The sequence below is a fragment of the Aulostomus chinensis genome, chromosome 7 (genome assembly GCF_037954235.1).
Source record: "Aulostomus chinensis isolate RoL2024-O1b breed Wild chromosome 7, RoL_Achi_v1.0, whole genome shotgun sequence".
NCBI lineage: Eukaryota > Metazoa > Chordata > Actinopteri > Syngnathiformes > Aulostomidae > Aulostomus > Aulostomus chinensis.
This window is the reverse complement of record NC_141326.1, coordinates 14,895,001-14,920,178: the sequence shown is the minus strand read 5'-3', so window position 1 is coordinate 14,920,178 and position 25,178 is coordinate 14,895,001. Positions and strand designations below refer to the sequence as shown.

Below are 25,178 nucleotides of genomic sequence, written 5' to 3'. Positions count from 1 at the left end.
CAGCACATTCCTCAGAGGAGGTAGCTGAGAATCTCTGGGTCATTACAACCTGGGAACATAGATTACAAAGGGTTAAATGGGGGGGGGGGGGGGGTCTCATTAGCTGGCAATAAAGTTAAAATGGTGATTAATAATAATGAATTACATTATTATTAATCACCATTTTTATGATCGAAAGATGATTGATATATATATATATATACTGTACTATATACCATACCATACTATACCATACTATACTATACTGTTCTATACTACTATACTATAAATATTATACTATACTGTACTATACTATACGATATTATACTATACTGTACTAAACTACTATACTATACTATACTGTTCTATACTACCATAATATACCATACTATACGATACTGTTCTATACTTATATACTATAACATACTATACTATACGATACTGTACTATACTGTACTATACTACTATACTATACTATACTATACTATACTATACTATACTATACTGATATCCACTGATGCCTGTGTGCTTTAGTAAGAAAGCGATGAAAGAACGTGCCGTAGATCGTTACTCTGAGTGGAAAGTGGATTCACACGTCCAGATGATCAACCAAACGTACACACTAACACGTAGATGTCTGCATGCATGTCCAGCAGCAACATCCACCCTTGAACATATGCAGCAATAAAGAACCCGTTGTGTCAGACGGGATGAGGAACTCCCCATAGATGATCACTCACACACTGCAAACACACACGTACGCAGAAACCGACAGTGGACTGCAGGTTTTTGGTAAGTGATGTCAGAGGTCGCTCAGGGTGTCGAGGTGGAGTGAGTCAGTGTTTTGGGGTGAGTGGGTGGGTCAGTCTTGGTCTTCATAAGACGGTGACGGACACTGGGTGTGAAAGGAAGAGTGTGTGTGAAAACACTTGCAGAGACTCGGAGAGAGTTTTGGGTTGAAGCGGAGAGAGATCTACGATGGCTGACGGCAAGGGTGAGTCCATCCATGGTTTTCATCGATTGCTGGGGGGTTTTTGAACTGGGAGTGCTTCAGAAAGCTATTCATTCACGCTTCAAGACCGAGCTGTCGCTTCTGTAAACAGGAACATTTATCTTGGACATCCGTTTATGGGTGAAAATGTTGAGATATTTTCAATGACGTGACAAATTCGATTAAAACAAAAAAAATCATATTCCTGCTACTTCGATACAACGTGATGCTGTAACTGACAGGCGTCATTTGAACCACTGGACCGTCTGATCCTCATTTCTACTGTGTTTGTTTTTTATAAATGATGAAAAGGTTTTATTGTCACTTTTCTGTGTTCTGACAGGAACAGCAGAGCAGGTTTTGCATCCATGTTGTTTATTGTAAGAATGTGAACATTCTTAACTTGAAAGCAGGTCACTTCTAGATTGTGAACTCTCCCAAAGCCCAGAACAGGCAGATAGTGATGGACTACGCGCGCGAGACAGAGTTTGATTAAAGAAGATCATTGTCGCACGTGTTGAGAGAATGTTTAGAAGCTGAACAAAGTGTGCAGTTTGCTGAGAATTCAGTTTTAATCAGCAAAACCTATGAAAAGAATTTCTTCCTTTGCACGTATCAGAATCAGAAATCCTTTATTAATCCCTTTTGGGAAATTGTTGGATTGCAGTGCTCCTTTTCACAGTAAAGATAAATAAGGAAGAAGGAGTCTAATGAATATTTGCTACATGAGAAATAAGCTGAACAAGTATGTTGTGTGTGTATCTCAAAACAAACGTATTTCTTTTTTCAAATGATTTATCGTACTTATCGACTTGCATCCAACAATGGACGGACTTGACCAGCTTTTGTCTCTGTTGTTAGGGTTTATCGTCGATGTGGATGTGAGGAGTTATGAAAATAACTGGGCTCACCGGACCAGCGAGATTGACCCGGAGCGCTTGATAGTCCGACGGGGTCAAGCCTTCTCCATCACTTTACAATGCTCTCAGCCTCTGCCCCCCAAACACCATCTGGTCCTGCTCCTGCACCTGGGTGAGTAACACGGACCGATGGGGACGAGGGCCGTAACTCATGCGATGGATGATTTTTACGTCTCTGAACCCCTGAAAAAAATGATAGCCTCTCGCTGCATTACTTCAGATTATTAATGGCTTGTAAATCTTTTAGAGGCTGCTCATCCAGATCAAATTATTCATTCATAAAGAAGCAGGGGAATATAAAATTGTAAATAACACCTCTCCTCATTATATGCAGCACTTGAGATCTCTGCTGCATGGATAAAGGAATTCTAACCATTTTTAATTCATATTAGTTTGCCGAAACAACAGGTTCAAACTGATCCGGAGCAGTAAATACTCACCAATTATCTTCAAGTACTTTTTGATGATTTGTAACAGATAGTAGGATTAAAGTTGTGATCTTTCCATCTACTTTGTTGACTTTAAGAAACAATTTGAGAACAGCCTGCTGTGTTACTGTATTGCTGTTATGAACAACTTTAATTTCATAAATGTTTTCAATGCCTTCATTATTTTGGGACACATGAAAACAAAGACCAATGAGTAAAAATACAGATCAAGAACAAACCGAAGCATTCCAGTTCAAATGCAGATGCAGGTGCAATCCATTTATGTAAAAATAACAAATATTTATGAAAAATTTAATATAAAAAGGGAAAAAATGTTTCCCAGAGGTTTCATACACAAAGCTGAAATGAAAAAAAAAAAAATCCAGCTGAACCACCTGTTGGCCCTGGTGTTCTTTCATTGTTGATCCATGAAAATATCGAATAAATCCATGACAGGACTACACAATTTGTCTCATGTCTGCTCAGGTAAGAGGAACGAGATCAAGGTTCAGGCGGAGCGAGGGACGGGACACACGTGGTGGTTTAACCAGCAGGGCGCACAGGATGAAATACTGCTGACTCTGCACAGTCCAGCGGATGCCATCATTGGCCAATACCGTCTGGCTGTGTTGATGATGTCGCCTGATGGACGTATTTTAGAGAAGACAGAGAAGGTTATGTTCCACTTGCTCTTCAACCCCTGGTGCAAAGGTAAAAAATAAACCCAAATACCGTCAGTGTCTGCGTCTCTAAAGTGATGAGCTGCAATTTTCTATTTCAGCCTCAGACGTTTTCATGTTGAAGTGTCGCAATCAGTTACTTGGAAAAAAAAAAGCAGAACTTTCTTGTTTGTGGTTTCACAATTACTGATTACTAATTTTTACTATTTTACTAATATAAATGTGCAATAGTGTTCAGCCACAACATAGCAACTGTCACTCTGACAGATTGAAAAAAAAAAACCCTGACCTTTGACCCCAATCAGGGCAGTGAGTCACCTTTTGCACCAGCATCTTTACTGTATAACACCATTTCTCACATGCTTTTCTAATGTGAATCCTCGAAAATGTTTTGTTTTAAATCCATGTGTGTGTGTGTGTGTGCGCGCGCGTGCATGTGCACCAGATGATGTTGTGTACTTCCCCGATGAGAGCCTGCTCCAGGAATATGTTATGAATGAAGATGGAGTCATTTACATGGGGACCTGGGATTACATCAGCAGTATTCCCTGGAATTATGGACAGGTAAGTGTGTGTGTGTGTGTGTGTGTGTGTGTGTGTGTGTGTGTGTGGGAACCGTGAGCATTCCTGTGTTATTAGAAGTTAAAGGGGAGTAACCACAATACATGATGATGCTGTCGGTTTGCAGGCGTTTGAGGGTCGGGGGGCGACAGTAAGAACTATGCCTCTTTTTTTCTGTGTTTTCTTTGGAGGACTCTATGAAACCACATGACGCTCATCTGCTTTCAATGTGTAATCCTTCTTTGCACACAACAAACTTTATAGTGCTGATTTTACCGAGTCAGTGAGGATGAGTGTGTGTGTGTTGCATAAAGCTGTGTGTGAGAGAGAGAGAGAGAGAGAGAGGCAAAACATGTCGGTGTGAATTGTCGCAGCAATGTGATAGTGGAAACTGTCAGGCGCATCACAAATCTACTTGTGAGATGGACAAACTTGTGGACCGAAGGTGTCAGAATGTAACCAAACCACACAAACAAGGGCTCGACTCTTCACAGCGAGCTGGGAGGAAGACAAAGAAGCACACAAACAGACTCACATACACATCAGCGGGAAACATGTCTTTTTGTCTCTGCCTCTCTCAGTTCGAGGACTACGTGTTGGACATCTGTTTCGAGGTCCTGGACAACTCCAATGCAGCACTGACGGACTCAGAGATGGACACTGAGAAGAGATCTGACCCCGTCTATGTCAGCAGGACCATCACAGCTATGGTGACGATTATATAAAAAAAAAACATTTGACAGGACAGAAAAAGCGTTTCCGTTTAGCTGCCTTTGTCACATGACTAGAAGATATGATTCTTGAGAGATAAAAACCAATAAACAGCTCATCAAAGATTCCCAGCCTGTCCCTCATTCCTTTCCCTGGACACTCCCTTTAGTCTTTCAACAGCGGTATGAGCCGTTTTTCCGGGACAAACAAGAGAACAGTTCAGTTACACAAGCAGGACACTGGAAGACACAATCATGAAGCGGTTATGGAACAACAATGACAATTTCCTGACATGTTATGTCTCCACCTGTCCAGGTGAACTCCAATGGAGACAGGGGTGTGTTGAACGGTCGCTGGGTGGAGCCCTACACTGGTGGAGTTCCACCATACCGTTGGACCGGCAGCGTACCAATCCTCCGACAGTGGAGCGAGGCCGGCGCCAGGCCCGTCAAATACGGCCAGTGCTGGGTGTTTGCCGCCGTTGCCTGCACAGGTGAGGGCTTCCACATTCACTGTCATCAGCACAGGGGTTCTCAAATATTTCAGCTTCGGATCCCCAAAGTAAAGATGTCACTACTCCTGGTGGTGGTTGAAGCGTGAAATGTTGCTAACACACGTGCTAGTGGGTCTGTCCAATTTAAACTGATTTAAAGTTCTTTTTTTTTTATTACGGTACAATTTGGATCTTTAGAAACAATTCAGGCTATTTTAATATTTTCAGATCTTTTTTGATTCCTGGAAATTACCTTGCGATTTGCCGTCTGTGTCTCATGACCCCTCCAGTGGGTCCTGACCCACACTTTGGGAACCCCTGATTTAGAAGGTACACGCGTGAAATCACAGTGCTGACACGTTGGTACATTCTGGCAAAAACTAGCCATGTACCGATTCACAAATGGACCAGTGAACAATCCGAGAATGTTTATTATCCTGTCTGTCAAACTCTCTGTCAACCTTTTTTTTTTTACTTTAACACACACATTGTGCAATAAAAGGTCATGTACAGCATTTTTCATTCCAGTTCATCATCAAAATCAGTTTCACATATCAACAGATGTAAATGCAACAGCATGTAGTTTACCTCTTGTACCAGCAGAGGCCGCTGCAGCTACACAACATTGATTTAAAGCACGAAGTCAGAACTCATGAACTTGCTGACTAATGAACGTTCTCTCCTCAGTGATGCGCTGTCTGGGCATCCCAACACGAACCATCACCAACTTCTGCTCCGCACACGACGTTGATGGAAACCTGGCTGTTGACTTCCTGCTGAATGAAAAACTGGAGAACTTTAACACAAGGAACAAGACAGATAGTAGCTGGTAGGAAAAAAAACACACACACACACACACACACTCCACTAAGTTTTTGTAAAAATTTGACTTCATAGTTTAAAGTGTTGCACATTTCCTTCATGATTTCAGGAACTTCCACTGTTGGATCGAATCCTGGATGAGGAGAGATGATCTCCCAAGAGGAAATAACGGCTGGCAGGTTTTGGACCCGACGCCTCAGGAACTGAGTGAAGGTGAAATGTAATTTATGATCTTCATGTCTCCATGTTTTTCTTACCTTGTTCACCTTGATTACAAAAACAAGAGCTGAGTCTGTAGCTGAGTTAAGGGAGTAAATCTGGGGAACCGTCTCAGCGAGGACATGAAGATGTGCATCACAGTAAACAGGTTAAAACATAGACATAAGACTATCAACAGATACAAAGCAGAGGTTATAGACATCTCAGTGTGAATACACAGTATATATATTTAGTACTAGGGGACTATGCAGATATGTGTATGCATATATATGTGTGTGTATGAATGCATAAGTATGTACATGTTGTGAGGTCATGAGAGGTAACCTGGCAGGTGTGACTGGAGCAGCGCACAAAAAAATTATCAAAAACAAGCCAAACACAAAAGAATCCAAACCGCCCAAACCCTATGCAAGGTAAAACAAAGAAAACTCCCGTCAGAGATGAGGGTCTCTTAAGTTTTTCTGTGTCCGTCTGCCCCCTTTTCCCCTTCAGTTACTTTCCTTATAGTGGCCTCTTTGTCCTTGGTGTCTGCTCAAGCAGCCACCCGCAGGCCCCCTGGCTCTCTGCCCCTCGTCCTCCTTGTCTCTCCCCTTTGTTCACTCTCCCCTGCCCTAATCAGGTGGCCTAAACACCTGCACCTGTCAGAGGAGTGAGGTCTTCTGGGAAATGTAGTTTGAGTGGCAGCCATTTTGTTTGGGATGTAGCAGCCCTCTATCACCTGCCCCCGTGAGATGCCACACATCCCTCTCCCCGAGCCTGACATCCTCAGCAGGCTGAAGGAGGCCCAGAATGCATCTCAGAGAGACAGTGCATCTGCGTTTCCATGGCGCCGTCTTGGCCTGTGAACAACAGAAAAGTTAAAAGGCTGGAGGCTTTGGAGCAACCTAGTAATTCTGCTGTCGGTCTCCGTATTTTTGCCTACATTTTGAAATGTAGTGTGAGTGGCAGCCATTTTGTTCGGGATGTAGCAGCCCTTTATCACCTGCCCCCTGATATGCCACAATATTTAGAAATATATCTCTTCAAGTGTGGATATACATTGTTTATACTTATATCTACATTATTAATTTAAACATTATTATTGATATTGTATATATATACTCATATATAGAATGCATATACATACAAAATACTAATTTATGCAAAATAGTATAGATCTGTACTTAGAATTTTCCTTGTTGCCACTGGATCTAAACAGGCTTGACACACAAATATATGTTTATTTTTTGATTCTGTCTTTAATTCTTTGTACACAAATTTAAGCAAGTATAAGGAACTGTCTGTTCAGAGGGAGGGTGGAATAAGCCAAGGCTGAGCCAGTGAATGTTCATGCTCCCCAGGTGAGTTCTGCTGTGGTCCGTGTCCAGTCGCAGCCATCAAAGAGGGAAATCTGAACGTGAAGTATGATGCACCGTTTGTATTTGCGGAGGTGAACGCTGACATCATCCACTGGGTTGTCCAGCAGGACGGCCAAAGGCGGCGGGTGGGTCTCCAGACTCCTTAAAGCAAGTTTTGATGGCGATGGTGGGCTTAATGATGACTGTTGTTACAGATCCAGGTGGACAAGGTGAGTGTCGGGCAAAACATCAGCACCAAAAGTGTTTACGGTGACCACAGAGAGGACGTCACTCAACACTACAAATATCCAGAAGGTTTGTTGATGAGTGGAGCTCTGAGGAGTTTATGTATCAGGATTTCATACAACTAAAACCGAATGAGGCTGCAGCTTACAGAATGAGGATCATCTTCTTCCCCTCAGGCTCGAGGGAGGAGAGGGAGGTGTATGAGAAGGCAGGACGACAAGTCACAGGGGTGTCCAATGAGAGAGCAGAACCAGGAAGACTGGAGCTGTCAATCAAACATGCGAGACCTGTATTTGGGACAGACTTTGACGTGATTGTTAAGGTATGGAGACCTCAGAGAAGTGGAGGCATTCAATATACCCAAGCTGTTGTGGTGGATCTCATCTTTCTATTTGTATTTTATCTCTGAGTGCAGGTGAAGAACAAAGGAGAGAGAGATGTTCACGCTCAGCTGACCCTGTTAGTTATGGCTGTAATGTACAACTCTGTCCACCGGGGGGAGTGCCAGAGAAAAACCATCAGTGTTGCCGTGCCAGCTCTCACAGGTTGGTGGCTCACACAAAGAAAGAAAGGTTTAAATGACAGCAGCACATGCGCTCTTAACTAAGAGTGTGTGTTTGTGTGTGTGTGTTCAGCTCACAAGGAAGTGCTACGTCTGCGCTATGAGGACTATGCCAAATGTGTCTCTGAGCACCGCCTTATCACGGTGAAAGCGTTCCTCGACACCCCAGAGGAGAACGAGCCCATCATGACCGTAGCCAACATCCCAATGAGCGTTCCAGAAGTCCTGGTCCAGGTGGGTGCACACTCGGACCCCCTTGACCTTCTGGGCCCGAGCCTTAAAATATGCCATGCAAGAGGCGTACCTCCAGGAAGTATTGATAGTGAATTTGAAAATGTGAATGGAGCAAAATCACCAAAAAAAAAACAACGACAAAAAAAACACATAGACTCAGATATTATAGCGCATCTAAACTTGTAACAGCTGAACTGATCTCCTATCTGAAACACATCTGGAGGACACCAGCTCCAGAGACAAGCTGGACTGAGATGTGTGGTAGGACCAACCCTGCCTCACCTGTGTTTGACTGAGAGGAGACAGAGGCTCCGTGCCCAAAATGCCATCTGTGGGTCGTTACGGATGTGACTGGCTGAACACACGCTCGAGTTATAATCGTAGAATTGAACAAATTGAATTACTATCTTCTGTTTAAGAAGAAATATGATGAGTATTTGTTAGTGTGTGTGATGCCACATCAAGCAACAAATCAATTGAGGCTCCCCCAACACTAGAAAGTTTCTGCTGCTCACTGTGACTGTGAACTATTTTAGGAACTTCTTCCATTTTCTAACGTAGCTACTCTGCTTTGAAAAAAAAAAATCCTACCAAAAGACAGCGAATGACTTTATATTTGTTCCAAAACACTGACAATACGCTGTCTTTGCTGTAAGAAGCTGTGAAACTGACCCCTGATCTCAGCTTCTCCTACTTAAGAAGCTCCAGGATGTTCTCTGGTCTACGATTTGCATGCGTAGACCCACGCAGTAGTCAGGAGGCCTGTTCCGTGTCTTTCTGCAGGTTCCTGGGAAGGCTGTCGTTCACAAACAAATGACAGCCTACATCTCCTTCATCAATCCTCTACCGGTCCCGCTGAATAACGGCGTTTTCACAGTGGAGGGGGCCGGCCTTCTGTCTGCCACTGAGATCAGAGTCAGGTGAGTCCGTCACCTTCATCGGGATCTGCAGAGAACTCATAGACATTTCACTGGTCGTACTCTAAACTGTCCCTCCCTTGTTATGACCTCATCCTTCTGTTCCCTCCCAGCGGTGACATCACTCCCGGTCAGAGGGTGGCTGTCAAGCTCTCCTTCACGCCAGTCCGACCCGGTGTGAGAAAGCTCCTGGTGGACTTTGACTCTGACAGACTCTACGATGTGAAGGGAGTGGCCACTGTCATTGTCCGCAAAAGATACAGTCCTGTACTCAACGGATCGTAGTCCTAGGAGTATTCGGTTATTTAAATGGCAGCGAAGGCTGAAATACTAGGTCACATGAGTGTAGCTGCTTTAGTGGTAAACAGTTTTTAATAATCTTGATTTTGTGTTTTTTTTTTAACGTGTTACAACTTGTCAGCATTTAATTGTACTTCTCACTGAATTGCAGGATTCAAAAAAAGCTTATTTTTATAGTTCCTAATTAAATAAATAACAAAAATGAAATCCCTCTGCTGTGACCTCCAGGCTGTGCAACGTGCCAGAAGTGTCTTGTTGCACCAGATCTTTCCTTCGAAGTTTTACTTGATAACCATTTTGCACTGTTCCACACAGGAAAACTTTATCTTATTTGTGTGCATTTTTATAGCTGTGTGTTCATTTGAAATGATGAATAAATACTTTGAAAAAAATGAGGGTGCCTGGTGATTTTTATTTTCTCTGAAATGACACAAATGTGACCAGACAGTAGACTGTCGGGCTTTCATGAGCTGCTTATTGCTTGGCTCTTATGTTTGTGCATCTTATGCTCTAGCAAGGTAAAAAGCAACCACTTTATGAGGCACACAGGAATGAGGTAGGGACGTCCACACGCAAACATCTCCAGGGTTTACAGAGGGTGGTAGGAAAAAGAGGAAATATCCAGTGAGCGTCGCTCTCTGGGTGACAATAAAACAAGACACAGCAAGGAATTAAGGACACAAGATGCACCAGCCCACCAGAACTGGACAACCGAAGACTAGAAAAACATTGCCTGATCTAATGAGTCTCCACTCAGGCACTCAGTCCAACAGAGCACCTTTGTGATGCAGCAGAATGAGAGATTCTCATCATGGAAGTGAAGCAACTGTGTGATACGATCACATTTGCAACACAGACTTAAGGCAGTTCTGAAGGCAAAACGGTGCACAACCCCGGTACCAACCTGGTGCACCTGATCAAGTGGCAGGCGAGTTTACACATTTGTCTTACACGTACCTTCATCTCTGTCTTCCTCTCAGCAAGGTCAAGGGTCAAAGTCTTGTTTGTGTGATTGGTAACATTCTGAAACTTCCCATCCAGAGGTGCAGCCGCTGCTATTTTTCCTTTTATGCTGAGTAATCTGAATTAGCATAATGGATGCAGTGGGAAAAGGGAGGCCTGACAATGTGATACTTGCTCCCAGGATTAGCAATCAGGAATAGTAGTTCTCTCTCCTCTAATAAACTTTACAATTAATCCTAATCCAGATTGATTAGCCCAAAGTTTAACTTCATTATTCACGTCACATATGGGTGTATAGAGAAAGGACACTTGAGGTGGTTAAAGCATAACTTGTCAACTTTAATATTAACCATGTACAGTTAGAGACAGAACACTGGATAAAACAAAAGAAGAGAAGCAGAAAACAGTGTACATTATATATATAAAAAGTAAATATTACAAAAAAATCCATCTAAACATGTCTATCTTGTTATTTGAGGGGGCGAGTGGTTCACGAGCATTTCAATGAAAAATTCAGCCATTAAAAAAAAAGGTCTTGTGGAACTGATTTTCCCAGGAGAATCTAAGATAATGGAGCAGCCCTGAGAAGGTGTGACGGTTGGCATAGACGTTATGTAAACTGTTTGTAGAAACGGATTCATTACTTCTAACCTTTTACATAACACGTAATGCAGGTTATTCTGGACACAGAGAAACAAACAAGAATAAAGCAAAAAAAGGCCACTGAAAAGCCTTTAATATGTACATAATATATGTCATTTTCCATCACGAACAAATCCATAGAAGTAAGAATACTTATGTGCTGAAGGTGTAAGATTTGTCCCTTTAGCGTTTTGTTTAAATGCATCATACAGACTGAGGGTTGTCTGGAAAAGTACTAAAATAGCTGATTAATCTAGGAGTTATTTAAGAAAAGAAGGGAATGAGGGAATCGCTCTTCAACCGTACATATAGTAACATCATTATCATCATCCTATGAAAATAAACCATGACAACTCTGGGGAAGGGCTAATAAAGAGATGGTGCACTCTGGCCTGGACCGTTCCAGGAGAGGCAAATGGGGGGGGATCTTTCACTGTGCGGAAGCATTTAGAAGATTCTGTCTGTGGTGTCCAGGTGAAAGGAATGTTAAAGGACTATGTCTCATCTTCTTTTTTTGACGACTACCACCCGCTTTGGTTATTTTACCCAAAGAGAAAAATAACACAAACATGAGGGTTCAGGTCCTTGATAACAGTCACCACTTACAGCACAATATAAAACATCTTTGTCGTCACGGTAACCTGTAGAGTTGTGGACACCGATGAGGCTTTTGCATAAAGTCATCTATTCAAAAAGGAGACACACACACACACTCACACACTGTAACACAATAATAATCTGGCTGCCGTATCAATCAGACATTATCGATGACCTCAAGCACGTTTATTATAACACACCTGCTCACGCACTTTACACTGCACTGCAAATCCTGACCAAAAAAAGCCCGATCATACCAACGTGTGAATTCATATCAAACTCCATTTTGTGGGTTTAATTAAGTCATCCTGCTGGATTCTGTCGTGTCAAACTGACTCTAATGGTGAGTTTTGAGGGAGGAGAGAGCAAACCCTCTTGATTTATTAGCTGTGGGGCACCATTAGCTTAACCAACACTCCACACCATCCTCTTCAACCATGTTCGACAAAGTCGTGGTCACACTGTCCCTCTTTCTGGCATGACGGGCCTCATGCTGCCTTCTACTTGAACTCAGAAGTCGGAATTTATGATTTGGAAATTCCAACTGGAACCATCCTGAGGATGGACTTCCTACTCAGAGATTGAAACCCCGGTATCACAATTCAAAATGGCTCCGTGCATCAGTCATGTGGCCACTGGTGAATATACCGCTTGTAGACCTTTTACGTCTTATTTTTCACATTTGATCAGTCACGCACACCAGGCTGTTCATATTTGATCTGTAGAAGTGTTGCTACGACATCTACATGTGCAAAACACCATGTCCCATGTTGCTAGCAATTGCTATTGCTAACAGCTGAGACATAAACAATGTGTGTGCATTTTTTTTTTTAAACTTTCCCCCACTTGTTCAACTGCCAAATCAGGTGTGACATCATTCCAAGTTCCGACCTCCAGGTTCAGAGGTAAATCGAATGCAGCATTAATCCAACCTGACTTCTCACCCCCACCTGATTCCCCTCCCTTCACTTACATACACACTTCCTTCTCCTCACACACTCTCTCAAGCTCTTCATGATTGAATGTTACGGTGTGTATACACGAGTGTAAATGTATGAGTACAACACATGAAAAGAGTTCAGAAGAGAGGGATCTAGGACTATCTAGAGAACGTAGGACTACTACATGTGTACAAATGGCTATGCACCGTCCCTGCCACGTGTTAACGTTGTACTGTAGCTCAGAGGAACTCAGGCTTCTCCTCTTTGTCAGAAAGAATAAAAATAAAAAGGGAAAACAGAATTCACGAACACATGCATTCTCCGAGAAAATTAGAGGGTTTCGACAGATACGACGAAAACCCTGGAGAGAAACAAGCATGTGGGCTGTTGCCTGTGGGCTGTTGCCTGTGTGTGTGTGTGTGTGTGTGTGTGTGTGTGTGTGTGTGTGTGTGTGTGTGTGTGTGTGCAAGCACGTGTGTTTGTGCACGTGTGTGTATGCGTGCAATTTACGTCTCCTGTTGCGCTTTGAAATGTAAAACAGTGGATCATCATGTTATATGTGTGTGTGTGTGTGTGTGTTTTGAGGGCCACAGTTGATGTGAACTTCAGAGGAGATGAAGAAGGAAAACAATGATGACAGGTTGTCCCTCCTCAAAAGATTTTTCCTTTCTTCTTGTTCTTCTCCATAGTCCTGTGTGACAAACGAGGAAGTTCATAAAAAACGTGCATGACTATTTTGTGCTGTGACACACAAAAACCCAGCGAGTCATGAAGAGGCTGAGTGGACTGAGACTGTCAGTAACATGCATTTCCCATGAAGTCATTAAAAGACCTGAGACATACATACACACAAATGGTTTCCTTCTTAAAGGATTTGTTCACAAATGTGTTCAAATCTGTGATGGTCCTGGGCTGGCGTGGTTACATGTGGCCTGTGGAATATTCTTCCAGTCTGCTTCAATGGATGTAGGTCAATAAGTGGAACGCGCTGATCCAAAGCCTCCCTAACACACTCAGTGGCTGACATGTCTGGCGAGGGTTGAGGCCGTGCATCAACTGGGATGTTCTAGCTTCCAGTAATGGATCCAAAATCGCAGATGCCACTGGAGGTGAGGATGTGCCAACCGAAGTCAGTTAACAATGATGAATTTCAGCCACTCACGACCTGGGGGAGGACGACAAGCTCTCAGCTCAGCTTCCCTGGGACGGTCTGTGACAGTCGCAGTAAAAATTCGTCGGCCTATTGAACCTGTTGTTGCACCAACTGTCTCCTTGGCTGATCTCAGACCATCTTGAAAGGAGGGATGCGGTGGACCTGGGCTGGCACTGTTCTACCATAATTCTTGAACATTGAGGCATCTTACGGTCGTGAAATGAACATTAAGCTCACGAGTAACAGATCTGGTGGACCCTCCTGCAGTCAGAACACCACCTGAACGCACGCTCAAAAAAATAAATAAAAAAATCACAGGTGAGAAAAATGCACATTTTACTGCATCCTTTCGTGGTGACCAGCCAACGACTCACCTGTCCAATCATCCTGCTCGTTAATCTGCATGCCGACATGCCAAACTGCTGACGAACACCAATTTTAACACATTTGTGAACAATGTTTTTGAGAAGGAACCTTTTCGTGCGCAGCCCAACAGACATGAAGGTGTGTGTTACTGACTTGGAGGCGTCCAGTTTCTGCTGCTCCAGGATTCTCTGCTGAGCCTCCCAGTTGGCCTTCTCATCTTCAAACACTCGCCTCTTCTCCTCCAGCTCTTTGTACTGCGCCTCCAAGTTCCTTTTCATTTGCTCATGGCGTCGCTCCAGCTGAGGGTCACAACAGTAGAAAGACTCAAGTCTCAATACAGAGACAGAAAATGCAAATGAGCAGCAGTCATGAGGTCATAAACATTCAGTAAAGATCCTAAAGCTTGCCAGCGTTCAAATGTGGCATGCTGCTTCAATGGACTGGACCATTTTACGAGAGGTGTGTGTGTGTGTGTGTGTGTGTGTGTGTGTGTGTGTGTGTGGGGGGGGGGGGCGGGGGGCATACTTGTAATTCAAATATTTGTTGTGGCATGGCTGACCTCCGCACTACAGTCATTTGCTAACTCACAGCATGTCCATGTGTCTGCCTGGCCTAAAACTGACACTTCCTGTCTCGGCCTCACTACGCCAGAAAAACTAAGTGATGGAGTTTCTGATTACACGCACACATCCATGTACTTATATCTTTGTGAGGACTTTCATTGACGTAATGCATTCCCCAGCCCCTCACCCTAAACCTAATCATCTCAACTGACTGCCTGACCCTAACCCTGACCAGAACCTATCCTAACCTTGACCCTAAAACCAAGTCCTGACCTTCAAATGGCCCTTTGAAGATGTGAGGACCGGCTAAATTGTCCTCACTCTGTTGGTTAAATACGTAGTCCTCAATATGTAGCAAGTACAAGAAAACACACGCACGCACGCACGCACGCACGCACACACACACACGCACACACACACACACACACACACACACACACACACACACACACACACACACACACACACACACACACCTCTGCCTCGGAGTCCTTCAGTTTCTGCTTCTTCTCTTTAACCTTCATTTCAAAGACTTGTTCCATTTCTGCCTCCATCTTCTTCATCTTCATCACATGCTCCCTCCGCTCCTCCTCCATCTGGGCCAGAGGACTCCTGCAGAACACAGAAAAAGAGGAGGCTCGGGGTTACATGCAGCCAAGTGAATATATCCTGATAAAAAAAAGAAGCTGCTTCACGCTGATGAAAGAACCAGAAAAGTGTATAAGCGACAGTTATCATGTTGAGGGAGCAGGCAGGGTTGGACAAGGCTGAGCGACGGATCACTCAGCAGAGCCACCGGCTGTCTCTGCAGCTGCTTGACTCAGGACGGGAGTATCAGACGAGGTTGGATGAAGAGCTGCTAAAAATGATGAGACAAGCTATTTTAGCCATCATTTTTACTGTTAAAAGTTACAGTAAAGTATGATTTGGATGCAGATTACCATGTAAAATCATCCCTGACAAATCATCAGTAACTGCAGCCGATATTGCAACCTGACGGAAAATATGGACAGTCGGGGACAACAGAGGACATTGGTGACTGTGTCCTACTTGGTGAGCTGTCCCTTGGTCTTGGAGGTGTCCACGCCGTTACAGGTGACGGCAGCAAGTTTCTTACTGCGGTAATTCTCATAGTGGACATTGTTGGTGACGTCCTTTAGATCCTGCATGTGGGTCCTGAGGAGAGAGAGAGAAAGAGAGAGATGAAGTTCATCAAAGGAAGTGATCAAGGAAGAAGAGCCATAATAATAATTTTAAAAAAAAAGGAGCACATAAAGAAGGAAATAGGAGTTGTTATGAACTTATATATATCATTATGACATGGGAGCAAGTGTGGTTAATAAAAGCTGAAGTGAAACACTCATTACCTAATCAGCATGTTGCGAAGCACAGTAAAGTCGCAGTGTTCGCCGTTCTCCACTGAAACACAGGGAGAGACAGAAAAACCAGGAAGAGAGAGAGAGAGAGAGGGGAAGTGATGAAATGACTGAATGATGCCACGCAGAATCAGAATCATCAACGACTCAAGGGGAACTAAAGTAGTAATAAATAGCAAGCAGGTATATCTGAGCCTGTAATAAATAACAGTAATGAGCTCTGGAGTAATGACTTGTCATCCCTGGCTATGAATATAGAGGCAGTCCCAGCAGAAACAAGCGTTATTGTCCTTCTGGTGAGCGTTATTAACAACATGTCAATAATTATGGTGGATACGTCAGAGGGAAAAGACAAATAAGCAAAACATGTCTTAGTTAATCAGTTATGAAGACCTCGTGGTACAAAAGCGTAAAAATTCATTCACCCTTCCGGTTATGGAATACATACATGGGAGCAAGGTTGGGGTTTTTTTTTTTATAGCCAAAACAAAACCAAAAAAAAAAAGAAAAAGAAAAATGAACAGCCAACAACTTCAGGTTTAGTGGCAAGGTGAACAGAAACAAAGGGCAGAGAAACATCAGGCCATGATCACATAGGATTTACCAATTTAAACTGGACTGAGCTGAAGGTTTTGAATCCCTGAAACCTCCAAAACGGGAGACGAGCATTTTAACGGTAAAAAGTAAATCTGGGCTCCTTGAATGCAAAGAGTAAAAAATACTGTAACCTTCGAAACTCATACAGACAGATAACTACCTATAGAAACATCTGGCTGACGAGGAAACGTAGGCCTTGGGGTCTCTGTGCACTGCATGAACAGTCTTCTTCTTTGAGGTCCGGTGTGTCGAGTCTGGGATGATTTATTGGTGCTAATCAACACTAAGAGAGTCTGTCTGAAAGGCTCTGTGAAATCTACTGCTAAACCGAGGTGCCAACTTGAAAGAGGATCACATCTCAGTAGAGGTAAGAGGAGGGGAAGTGTGTATGGAACAAATTTGTTTACATCAAGTTGTGTGTGTGTTCTTTCAGAAGAAACACAGATGAGACGAGACTCAAAAGCTATTTTCTCGTACGATCCCAAGAAAAGCTCTGGAGTCTTTGGCCTCGTTCAGACCGCAGGCGAGGCCGATTCGTTTCTCGCGTCAGAGCTTTCTTCTGTTGGCAGACAGTTGCATTGTCTGCAGATAATGTATGGAGATCAGGTCTATCGTGTCCAGGCATCTCCAACCTATGAGCAAGACTCAGCGCTAAGAAATGGGTAGCGTGTGATGTAAAAGACACTCAGAAATCCTTTTTGATCTGGACCAGATTTCGCATCACCACTAAAAAAGCGCAGATTCACCGAAAAAAAAAGAGTGGTTTTTGGCTGTCTAAATTAATCTGGATAATCTGTCTCGTGTGATTTGGGCTGACGGTTTAAAAAAGACACTAGAAATGTCCTGCATCCTTGCTGTAATATCAGCGGACAATGACCGGCTATATTAAGAAATAAAAGGGCTCAATTACGCAGATCTGCCTCCTATCTGATCACACAAAGACGCCACAAAGTTAGAACACACTAGAGTGAGTATTCAGGCAACAACAGTGAACAAAAGTTCAACACGGGAGAGTTACATGGCTCATCTCAACACCAAAGACAAGGTTAACGATCAGATGGGATTCTGGAAAAGGACTGCATGTAAGCTGCTGAGGATGAGTATGTGGTGATATACAATCTCCAGGCTCTTCTTCATCAAAAACGCTGCTCCTCATTGGTTTAGCCTCCACTCCACCGGCAGTAACTCATCATCAGGGGAGCGAATAAGGAGGACACCTTACCATTGATGAAACTTAAGAAGTCCCGCCCCTTGGCCTCCAAAGCCAGCCATTGACCTCCTGTCTCTTCTAGGGGAGGGAGCTCTGACGGAGGGGAGGGGTACGGTTTTTCAGTTACTGTCTGTGCCCAGTGTGGCTAAATCTGGGTCTGGAACAACTGGCTCAGACTTGGCCCGGTTCTGACCCGAGATCGGCCCATGTTTGGCCAAGATTCAGCCCAGATTTGGCCCAGATAAACACCATAACCTGCATGACTCCAAGCTGACTGACTAAAGAGCACAGGGCTTGTAAAGGGGAGTGGGGTGGTTGGAAGGGAGTTATATGAGGATCTATGCATGAGCAGCTGGGGGTGCAAGTCTTAATGAGGCAAAAAAATAATCAGTTAAGTGGGGTCGAGGGCCACAGGAAGAACCCCCCCCCCCCGAAAAACCCCCAAAACAAAACAAAACAAAACAAAAACCCAGTAACCTAAACTTAAACAGACCTTACTTGCTGGTAAGTGGCAGAAAATACCTGATGCTTTCTCCAAGCAGTTTGCTTATTCATGTATTTGTTTTTAACTCATCAATCGTTTCTACAGAATCTGGTCTCAGTCCATCAGGTGTTTTGAGCCAGAGTGCTTTCTATATTAGCAGTGTTTAATTGGCACACAATGATGAACTCTACTGGTTTAATGACTTAAGTGCACACAACCTTTTATTTAAAACATGCAGGGGTTGGTTTTTCGGGGTTTTGCAATCTACACTAAACTTCTTACATCAAATGTGCCAATGAGTGATAATCCATGATAACAAGCCACATGTTACATTAATGACCTCAATGAGTTGCTACATGCCTCTTTGGAAAAAACTTAACTTGACAGTTAGAGCTCATGAACCTATAAGCAAAGCATTAGGAGGGTGGATCCCAGTCCATGGTCCAGTGATACTACACGGCCTGCCCGCCTTTCTCACCCAGCGCCTGCACACCCCGATTCAACGCCAACAGTGTGTTGAATCACGTGGTGAAGCAGGCCTGAAAGGTAGCAGCCCAAAAGTCTGCGATATCATAGGAGCAAAGAAGGGAGCCACGGCGTTAGAGTGATGTTTCTATCGTAGCTGTAGCTCACGTTCAGCACCAAACAGCCTCTAATTTCTCCATGACTACCCACAGCATCAGACCTGGGACAAAACCTCTAGATAACCGTTAAAAAGCAGGTTGACTTTTGACATCCAAAAACGTCATCTTTGGGTTCCTGATAATTGACTGGCTCTTTTGCTCAATGCTAGCACTTAGCTATTAGCGTCACATCTTCCTCCATAATATGTTACCTGTCAGTTTCAATTTCTGTTTCAGTCATACACAGAGTAGATGATGGAGTGATCGTTTCCATAAGCTTTTTTTTTTCTTCTTTTTTTTTGGGAGAGGGCAGACAACTTTTAATTTCAAAATGTTTATTTTGCTCTGGAGGCTAAACCTCCACTGCCACACTGGGGACTGGAAATGCCGGTATGAGCATTTCAGCCAGCGAGCTAATCAGACGCCAGCTGAGTTGAATTGTCTGGTTCTTGACAGTTCGCACTTCACCAGAAGCAAATGCGCTCCTTCTGCAGCAGAGGTGTTCACAGCAGATCACCACCGGTACTCTAATCCCTCCAAATGACTGACTGTTATCGTTCTGTAAGTAAAGGAAGGATATCTAGAAATCGTGACCTCTGCTGTTGACCAATCACTTAAGTAATGGTGACGTTCTATTAGTCTTTTATCATGTCCTTTATCAGATGTGGAAACACTTTTAAAAGATTGTTTCCAAACAAAGGATACCTTAGAAATGATACTGAATGTTCAGTGTTGTAATATGGCGAGAAACACACACAAAATAACTGATGTGTTAATGCAACTGATGCAACAACAGAAACTTGTAACTCAGAGTTACACAATGAGTTTAATTTTTACTAAACAGCAGAAAGGAAAATATTAACATTGTTTTTTTGTCTTTTAGACTGAAAAATAGATCGTACATTTTGAATGAAACCCTTTCCACCGTTCTGCTTCCTGTCTATGACTAAATTGAAATTTCTGTTTCACAGGGATCACTCTAGCTGAAGGCTAAATGTTGCTACCTCACACTCAGCACCTCTTACATGTGTAACGGTGCAGGTTAAGTGTTAGCAGAGAGCTCCAGGGCCAAGAAACCACCGGGAACACGAGAACTATTTCTTTGTGCGTTTGTTTTTTCCGAATGTGTCTTTCAGGATGAACGTGTTTTTCCGATCAGTATGGAGCCCAAGTCTGATTCGAGCATTGGTTTGACCATCAGCCCAATGATGAGATAGCACAGCAACAGAAAAGTGAAGAGGAAAGGAGTGATGGGGAGATCTAGAAGAGGCGTTTTTGGGGGGGGGGGGGGGGGGATTAGGTTGAAATAAAGAGAAAGATGGTTTTGTTTACCAAATATGCCCTCTGTCAGTCATGGAAAAGAATAGACAAGAAAAAAGGAAAAAAAAAAAGAGAGAAAAGAAAGAATGAAAAAGTGAAAGACTGATAAATGGTCAACCACAGAGCAACAAAGTTGAATTCTTTTATATGAATACAGATGCAGTACATCATCCTTCAGAGACTATAAAACAAACAAAAACTTCCTGGAAAACAAACCCACCAGTGAGAGAAACAAGAGTTTACTGGTGACTACTGGTGAAAGGTGGCAGTCTCGGATGTCAGCTGGGGGCTTCCTGTCACACTGAAGCGTCATATCAGGAAAAAAGTCTAACCACCTTTTCCAGAATCCCTACAGGGGTCAAGACCAACAACAACAGGACCAAAGGGAATGTGTGACTTTGAGGCTGGTCTGTTCGGGCCGAGGAAAGTGGGGTGGGGTGGGGGGTGGGGGTCATGATGTATCAACTCCCAGATAACGGCGGACTTGTCAAAATGTAAACTGATGTTGAGAAACAATAGTAAAGCACCTGATTAATGTGGGGGTTCTGTCTGGCTCTTAGGAACATGTGAGAAAAATTCTTAAAAGAAGCTCTTTTCTTCAGACTAATACTTAAACATTCAAAAGGTTATTAGGCCCCTCGAAGAAATAGTTGACGGTCCACAGATGACGATGAAATCTTGTTTGACTCAAATGAGTATACATTTTACAAAACACTGTTTTTAAACCAAATTCAGTGTTTGTTGTGTGAAAAACCCACAGTATTCTTCACAGGCCTGCGTCAGTAAATACAGCAGAGCTAAAAGTGGCTCAGACAGAGACACACATCTGTCATATTGGAATAGAGGGAGGGGGGCGATAGCTGAGACTAAACAATGTGGGTGAGTCTCTGAGTTACTCCAGGTTACTCTGGTCGGTCCCCCTTTGGATCTCACCCTCAAATATTATATACCCGGTCTGACAATGACTTATCAGAGGAAGAGACCGGGGGTCTGGTCTGGCCGGGCCAGCATGCTCACTGAGCCCGCACCCCCTGCCTACTTCTGACCAGCGGCAGACTCTGGTCAGTTGGACGAGCACTCGCACCCTCCGTTCATCGCGGGGGTAGAGATGAGGGGCTGTGAACAAGAGGAGCGGAGGGATCTCACGGCTTATTCATTAAAACTATTGTGCGTGTATGTATAATTCTCGATGTTCACTGGAGAGTTTTTCCTGCTTGGAGTGACTTCCATAACCGCACACGTATAGCAGGGACTGACAATGAATATCTCACCAATTCTTTCACTTGCAATTCCACGTGTTCTGCAGTGTGACATTACCAGTACTGCTGATGTCACATTAGCATGGGAGGTGCAACCCTGGAAGTATCACAGACGGAAGAATTTAACTGTTGTTTTTTTTTAGTTAAGAAAGTTTTAGTTTACTTGTTGTGCATTCTATCACATTGCTGCTTCTTCAGTGAGTCCAGACACTGTATTGCTTTTGTTGTTGTTGGTTTTTTTTTTAATGTATTTGAATATCAACAATATCTGAAGTATAATGATCACTTTGTGCAATGTGGCAGTGAAATAGTTTCTCTTTGCTGGCTGAATTTCATCATCACCACATGTCCGGATCACATTTTGACAAGCGGTCGTTAAATCACCCAGCAGTTTCTACATCCAGTGGATAAAGGGAGAACATGCACTGTGTCCCACTCTGAACATCATGCGTCACTCATCAGGAAGGACGTTCTCTGCCACATCCACCTACAGCAACACCGCCGTGCATCAGCCTCCATCTCACACCTCCCACTGTCTGACCAAGGTGCAATACATATCATGTCTCACTGGTTTTACTTGCAAAATTACAGAAAATAAATGAATAGAGGTTTAATCATATTAAACTGTCCGCATTATTCTGACTTTTTTTTTTTTTTTTTGGGGGATGTCTGCAGCTCGGCCCCACAATGGGAGCTATGTCCTTTCTTTCTGGCAGTGGACCTGAGTGGACTAACCTTCAGCCACGCCCCACGGGTACTGGCGACCTCTGACCTTCTTGCCGTTCACCTCGATAACCACGTTACTGCCAACCACCGCCAGAGGCATCTTCTCCTGGAGAGGAATGATAAACACAACTGCCTCTGACTGGGAAACAAACAGCACCTTATAACTTTTAATAGCGTTTGGTTATCTGACCTTTGGGCCATGGCAACGCCTGACAGGCCTCTTTGGGTTAATTGCGGGAGTTTTGTGTGTTTATTCGTGTTTCATATTAAAACTGTTAATATCTTTGAGCACTGGCTACACCAGAAAGGGGGGTAGGTGGGTGGTTGGGTGGGTGGCTTTTGTCACGTGTGGCAGATACCACAGTTTGCTTTTGCCAGCGGCAGCATTTACTGGGGCAGAGTGTTACATGAATGACAGTCTCTAGCAAGAATTATTCATTGAGCTTGTCTGAAAGCGAATGATCTGTTACACAACCAGGCTGCCAGGCGTGGAGAAATGGGACAGATGCAGCTGCAAGGCTTGGACAATGACCAAAGGACAGACTGACCTTTGGCTTTTTGTTGCTGTTTATCTACCTTCCTGTTGAGATCAATCCGACGCCGTTTCAGCCTGGTTTAAATCAAATATTGAGAACAGTGTGGGGTCCTGTACCTTGATCTTTCGGATGAGCTTGTTGTCCTCATCGTCCTCTGTGTCTGGGAATTCATAAATTTTGATTTTGTGCTCCTGTATCTCTTTCATTATCTGGGGAAGGGAAAAACTCAGTTAAACAGAGGAAACTCACACATGTTCACCATTCACCAGACTACAGATGCAGCTCATTTGTCTCCACTCTTAAAGGAACAGTTCAACACTGTGAGGGATGGAAGGAAAGCTATCCCTCTGCTCAGAGTGGAACTTGTGCCTAGAAGTAATTCAGCTTAGCGTCACGTTAACTTCACTCATTTACATGTTGCATTTTTTTGATTAAACAAGAAATATCGAGAACACAGCATGTGGATGTGGAGTTAATTTTTCCCGAAGGGCAGTCACCACACAGAGAATTCCCAGATACCTGTTTCTTAAACAGCTGGCACTCCTCGGGAGTCAGAGTGTCGGCTTTTGCAATAAGAGGGATGACGTTGACTTTGTCATGGAGTCTCTTCATGAACTCAATGTCCAGCGGCTTCAGTCTGAAGGGAGGACAAAGAGAGAAAGAACCGTATGAGATTTAAGTTCTACATGATCAGCAGGCTGGATGTCTGCAGCGTAAAAGGCTCAGTCAGACCATTAACAGCTGTATATCTGTGTCCTTGTTTTCTACTTCTGTACTGATAATTTGATGTCAATTTACAGGCGTGCGTGTGTGTGTGTGTGCGTGCATGTGTGTGTGTGTGTGTGAGCGTGTTGGTCTGTGTTGGTCCTGGCAGCTGGTGACTAGAGCTGGATATTGAACAGCAATACTTTATGGATGCATTTCGGTCGGTGCCATTAATTTTGGGTATTAAAAAAACCAACTTGTCATTGTGCCAAATTTAAATACCTGCAATGTGAATTTTGTTAAAATCGGTATTGAAAAAAAATCATTCATCTGTAACTGTTATTGAGGTCAAGGCATCAGTAAATGTACTGGATCACTGGTGACCTGTTTTACAGGCTGGAACAGACAATGGGCCCCTCGTTCCTGACCAGAGTGTCCGTGTATAGAAAAATGAAAATCACGTGGAATGTTTTCCTATCCTGACAAATCCAGTTACTGACCAATGCACGACAGGAAGCATCTTAATCTAATCTAAAGCTTTTCTTGCTGTTTGAAGCAAGTGCACTTCAGTAGCTCACCAGCAGGGGGCCAAACAACACTACATCTGGAGCTCTTAATAAAAGGCACAAGGAGGAGCCCACCTGAATAGACTAATTCTGCTTCTAACGCTTCCTATTCCTCTGGTGACTGACAGGTTGTGTTGGGAGGGTGAATGACCAGAGGGCTTCATCCAGGCTGAGAGCCTAAGGATGGTCAGCTGCCTGCCAGTGTAGGTGGTGTGTAGGACAGGCAGTATGCGCTACTGCATAATGAGACGAACTGCATTAAATTAGTTCATGGTGTGTGTGTGTGTGTGTGTGTGTGTGTGTGTGTGTGTGTGTGTGTGTGTGTGTGTGTGTGTGTGGGGAGGGCTGAGGGGTCAAGGGGATGCAAGCTACTCATGAAAGGAATGCAGAAACGCAAAGAGGGCAACAAAACAGCTGTTGTGGTTCACAGAGGGACACAAGTCTGGGGTCAGGTTTGTGTAGCATCAGGATTCCCACAGTGCACGCGGCCCCTTTTGAAACAGGAGCCTGTTTGTCTGAGTGGAGCGGGGGGGGGGGGGGGGGGGGGGGGGTCTTCAAGATACCATAACTGTCCGGGCATCTGTGGGATCTCAGATATGTTTTTCCTTTCAGGTTTTTCTTGGAGTCAAAGATCACAAACCTACCTAGAGAAGCTCTGATTACAGCAATGTGACCTCGGGATGTCGTGACGCCACCACATTTGCTGCTATATTAACATTCTAAATATAATCTGAAGACCCTCATTTAGCCACCCTGTATATGTACATTCCAGGGATGATTGGATTTATGTAGATTAGACTTAAGCCTGAACAAGGCTGATGAATTTTGGGGTTGGGGATATAACTGCATCCATATTTACTCTCATGTTGTCCGTGTATCTATGTCGTGGTGATCTCAAATGAACACATACAGACTCAGAGACACAGCGAGAAGAGCGAAGACAGTGTGTGTTTGTGGGAGATGAGAGGCCTGCCTCAGTGAGTCTGCTGTGATTGGCTGACTCACTGATGGAGAGCAGAACTCTACTGAGCATGAGCAGAGCTGGCTTATATAACATTTGTGGGTCACAGACACTGGCTGGCAGCCTCCTCAGCTATGGCACAGACACACAGACACAGACACACACAGACACACACACACACACGCACACA

General features: G+C 43.7%; 2 protein-coding genes across 7 annotated transcripts in view; one reads left to right on the top strand and one right to left on the bottom strand.

The window, feature by feature from the left end:
- Nucleotides 1–835: 835 nt before the first annotated feature.
- LOC147258697 (protein-glutamine gamma-glutamyltransferase 2-like) lies at nt 836–9,753 on the top strand. Its single transcript, XM_086207766.1, has 15 exons — nt 836–973; nt 1,832–2,002; nt 2,805–3,029; nt 3,444–3,562; nt 4,141–4,269; nt 4,586–4,763; nt 5,451–5,592; nt 5,695–5,798; nt 7,145–7,287; nt 7,357–7,456; nt 7,564–7,709; nt 7,803–7,932; nt 8,023–8,183; nt 8,967–9,103; nt 9,214–9,753. Exons 1-15 carry the CDS (start codon nt 958–960, stop codon nt 9,383–9,385), a joined length of 2,073 nt encoding a protein of 690 aa, XP_086063892.1. The 5' UTR covers nt 836–957; the 3' UTR covers nt 9,386–9,753.
- Nucleotides 9,754–10,681: 928 nt separating this feature from the next.
- Nucleotides 10,682–25,178, bottom strand: part of LOC147258696 (septin-7-like) — a 42,335-nt gene continuing 27,838 nt past the window's right edge. For 4 of the 6 annotated variants that reach the window (XM_086208667.1, XM_086208666.1, XM_086208670.1 and 1 more), the window contains exons 6-14: nt 23,276–23,393; nt 22,873–22,965; nt 22,230–22,326; nt 20,248–20,259; nt 15,993–16,044; nt 15,676–15,801; nt 15,102–15,237; nt 14,216–14,361; nt 10,682–13,234 (exon numbers count right to left, since the gene is read on the bottom strand). In XM_086208667.1, the coding sequence (XP_086064793.1) occupies nt 13,195–13,234; nt 14,216–14,361; nt 15,102–15,237; nt 15,676–15,801; nt 15,993–16,044; nt 20,248–20,259; nt 22,230–22,326; nt 22,873–22,965; nt 23,276–23,393 (820 nt within the window). In that variant the 3' untranslated portion in view covers nt 10,682–13,194. The remainder of the gene's footprint in view (nt 13,235–14,215; nt 14,362–15,101; nt 15,238–15,675; nt 15,802–15,992; nt 16,045–20,247; nt 20,260–22,229; nt 22,327–22,872; nt 22,966–23,275; nt 23,394–25,178) is intronic. The other 2 variants (XM_086208669.1, XM_086208673.1) reach the window with 1 other exon arrangement.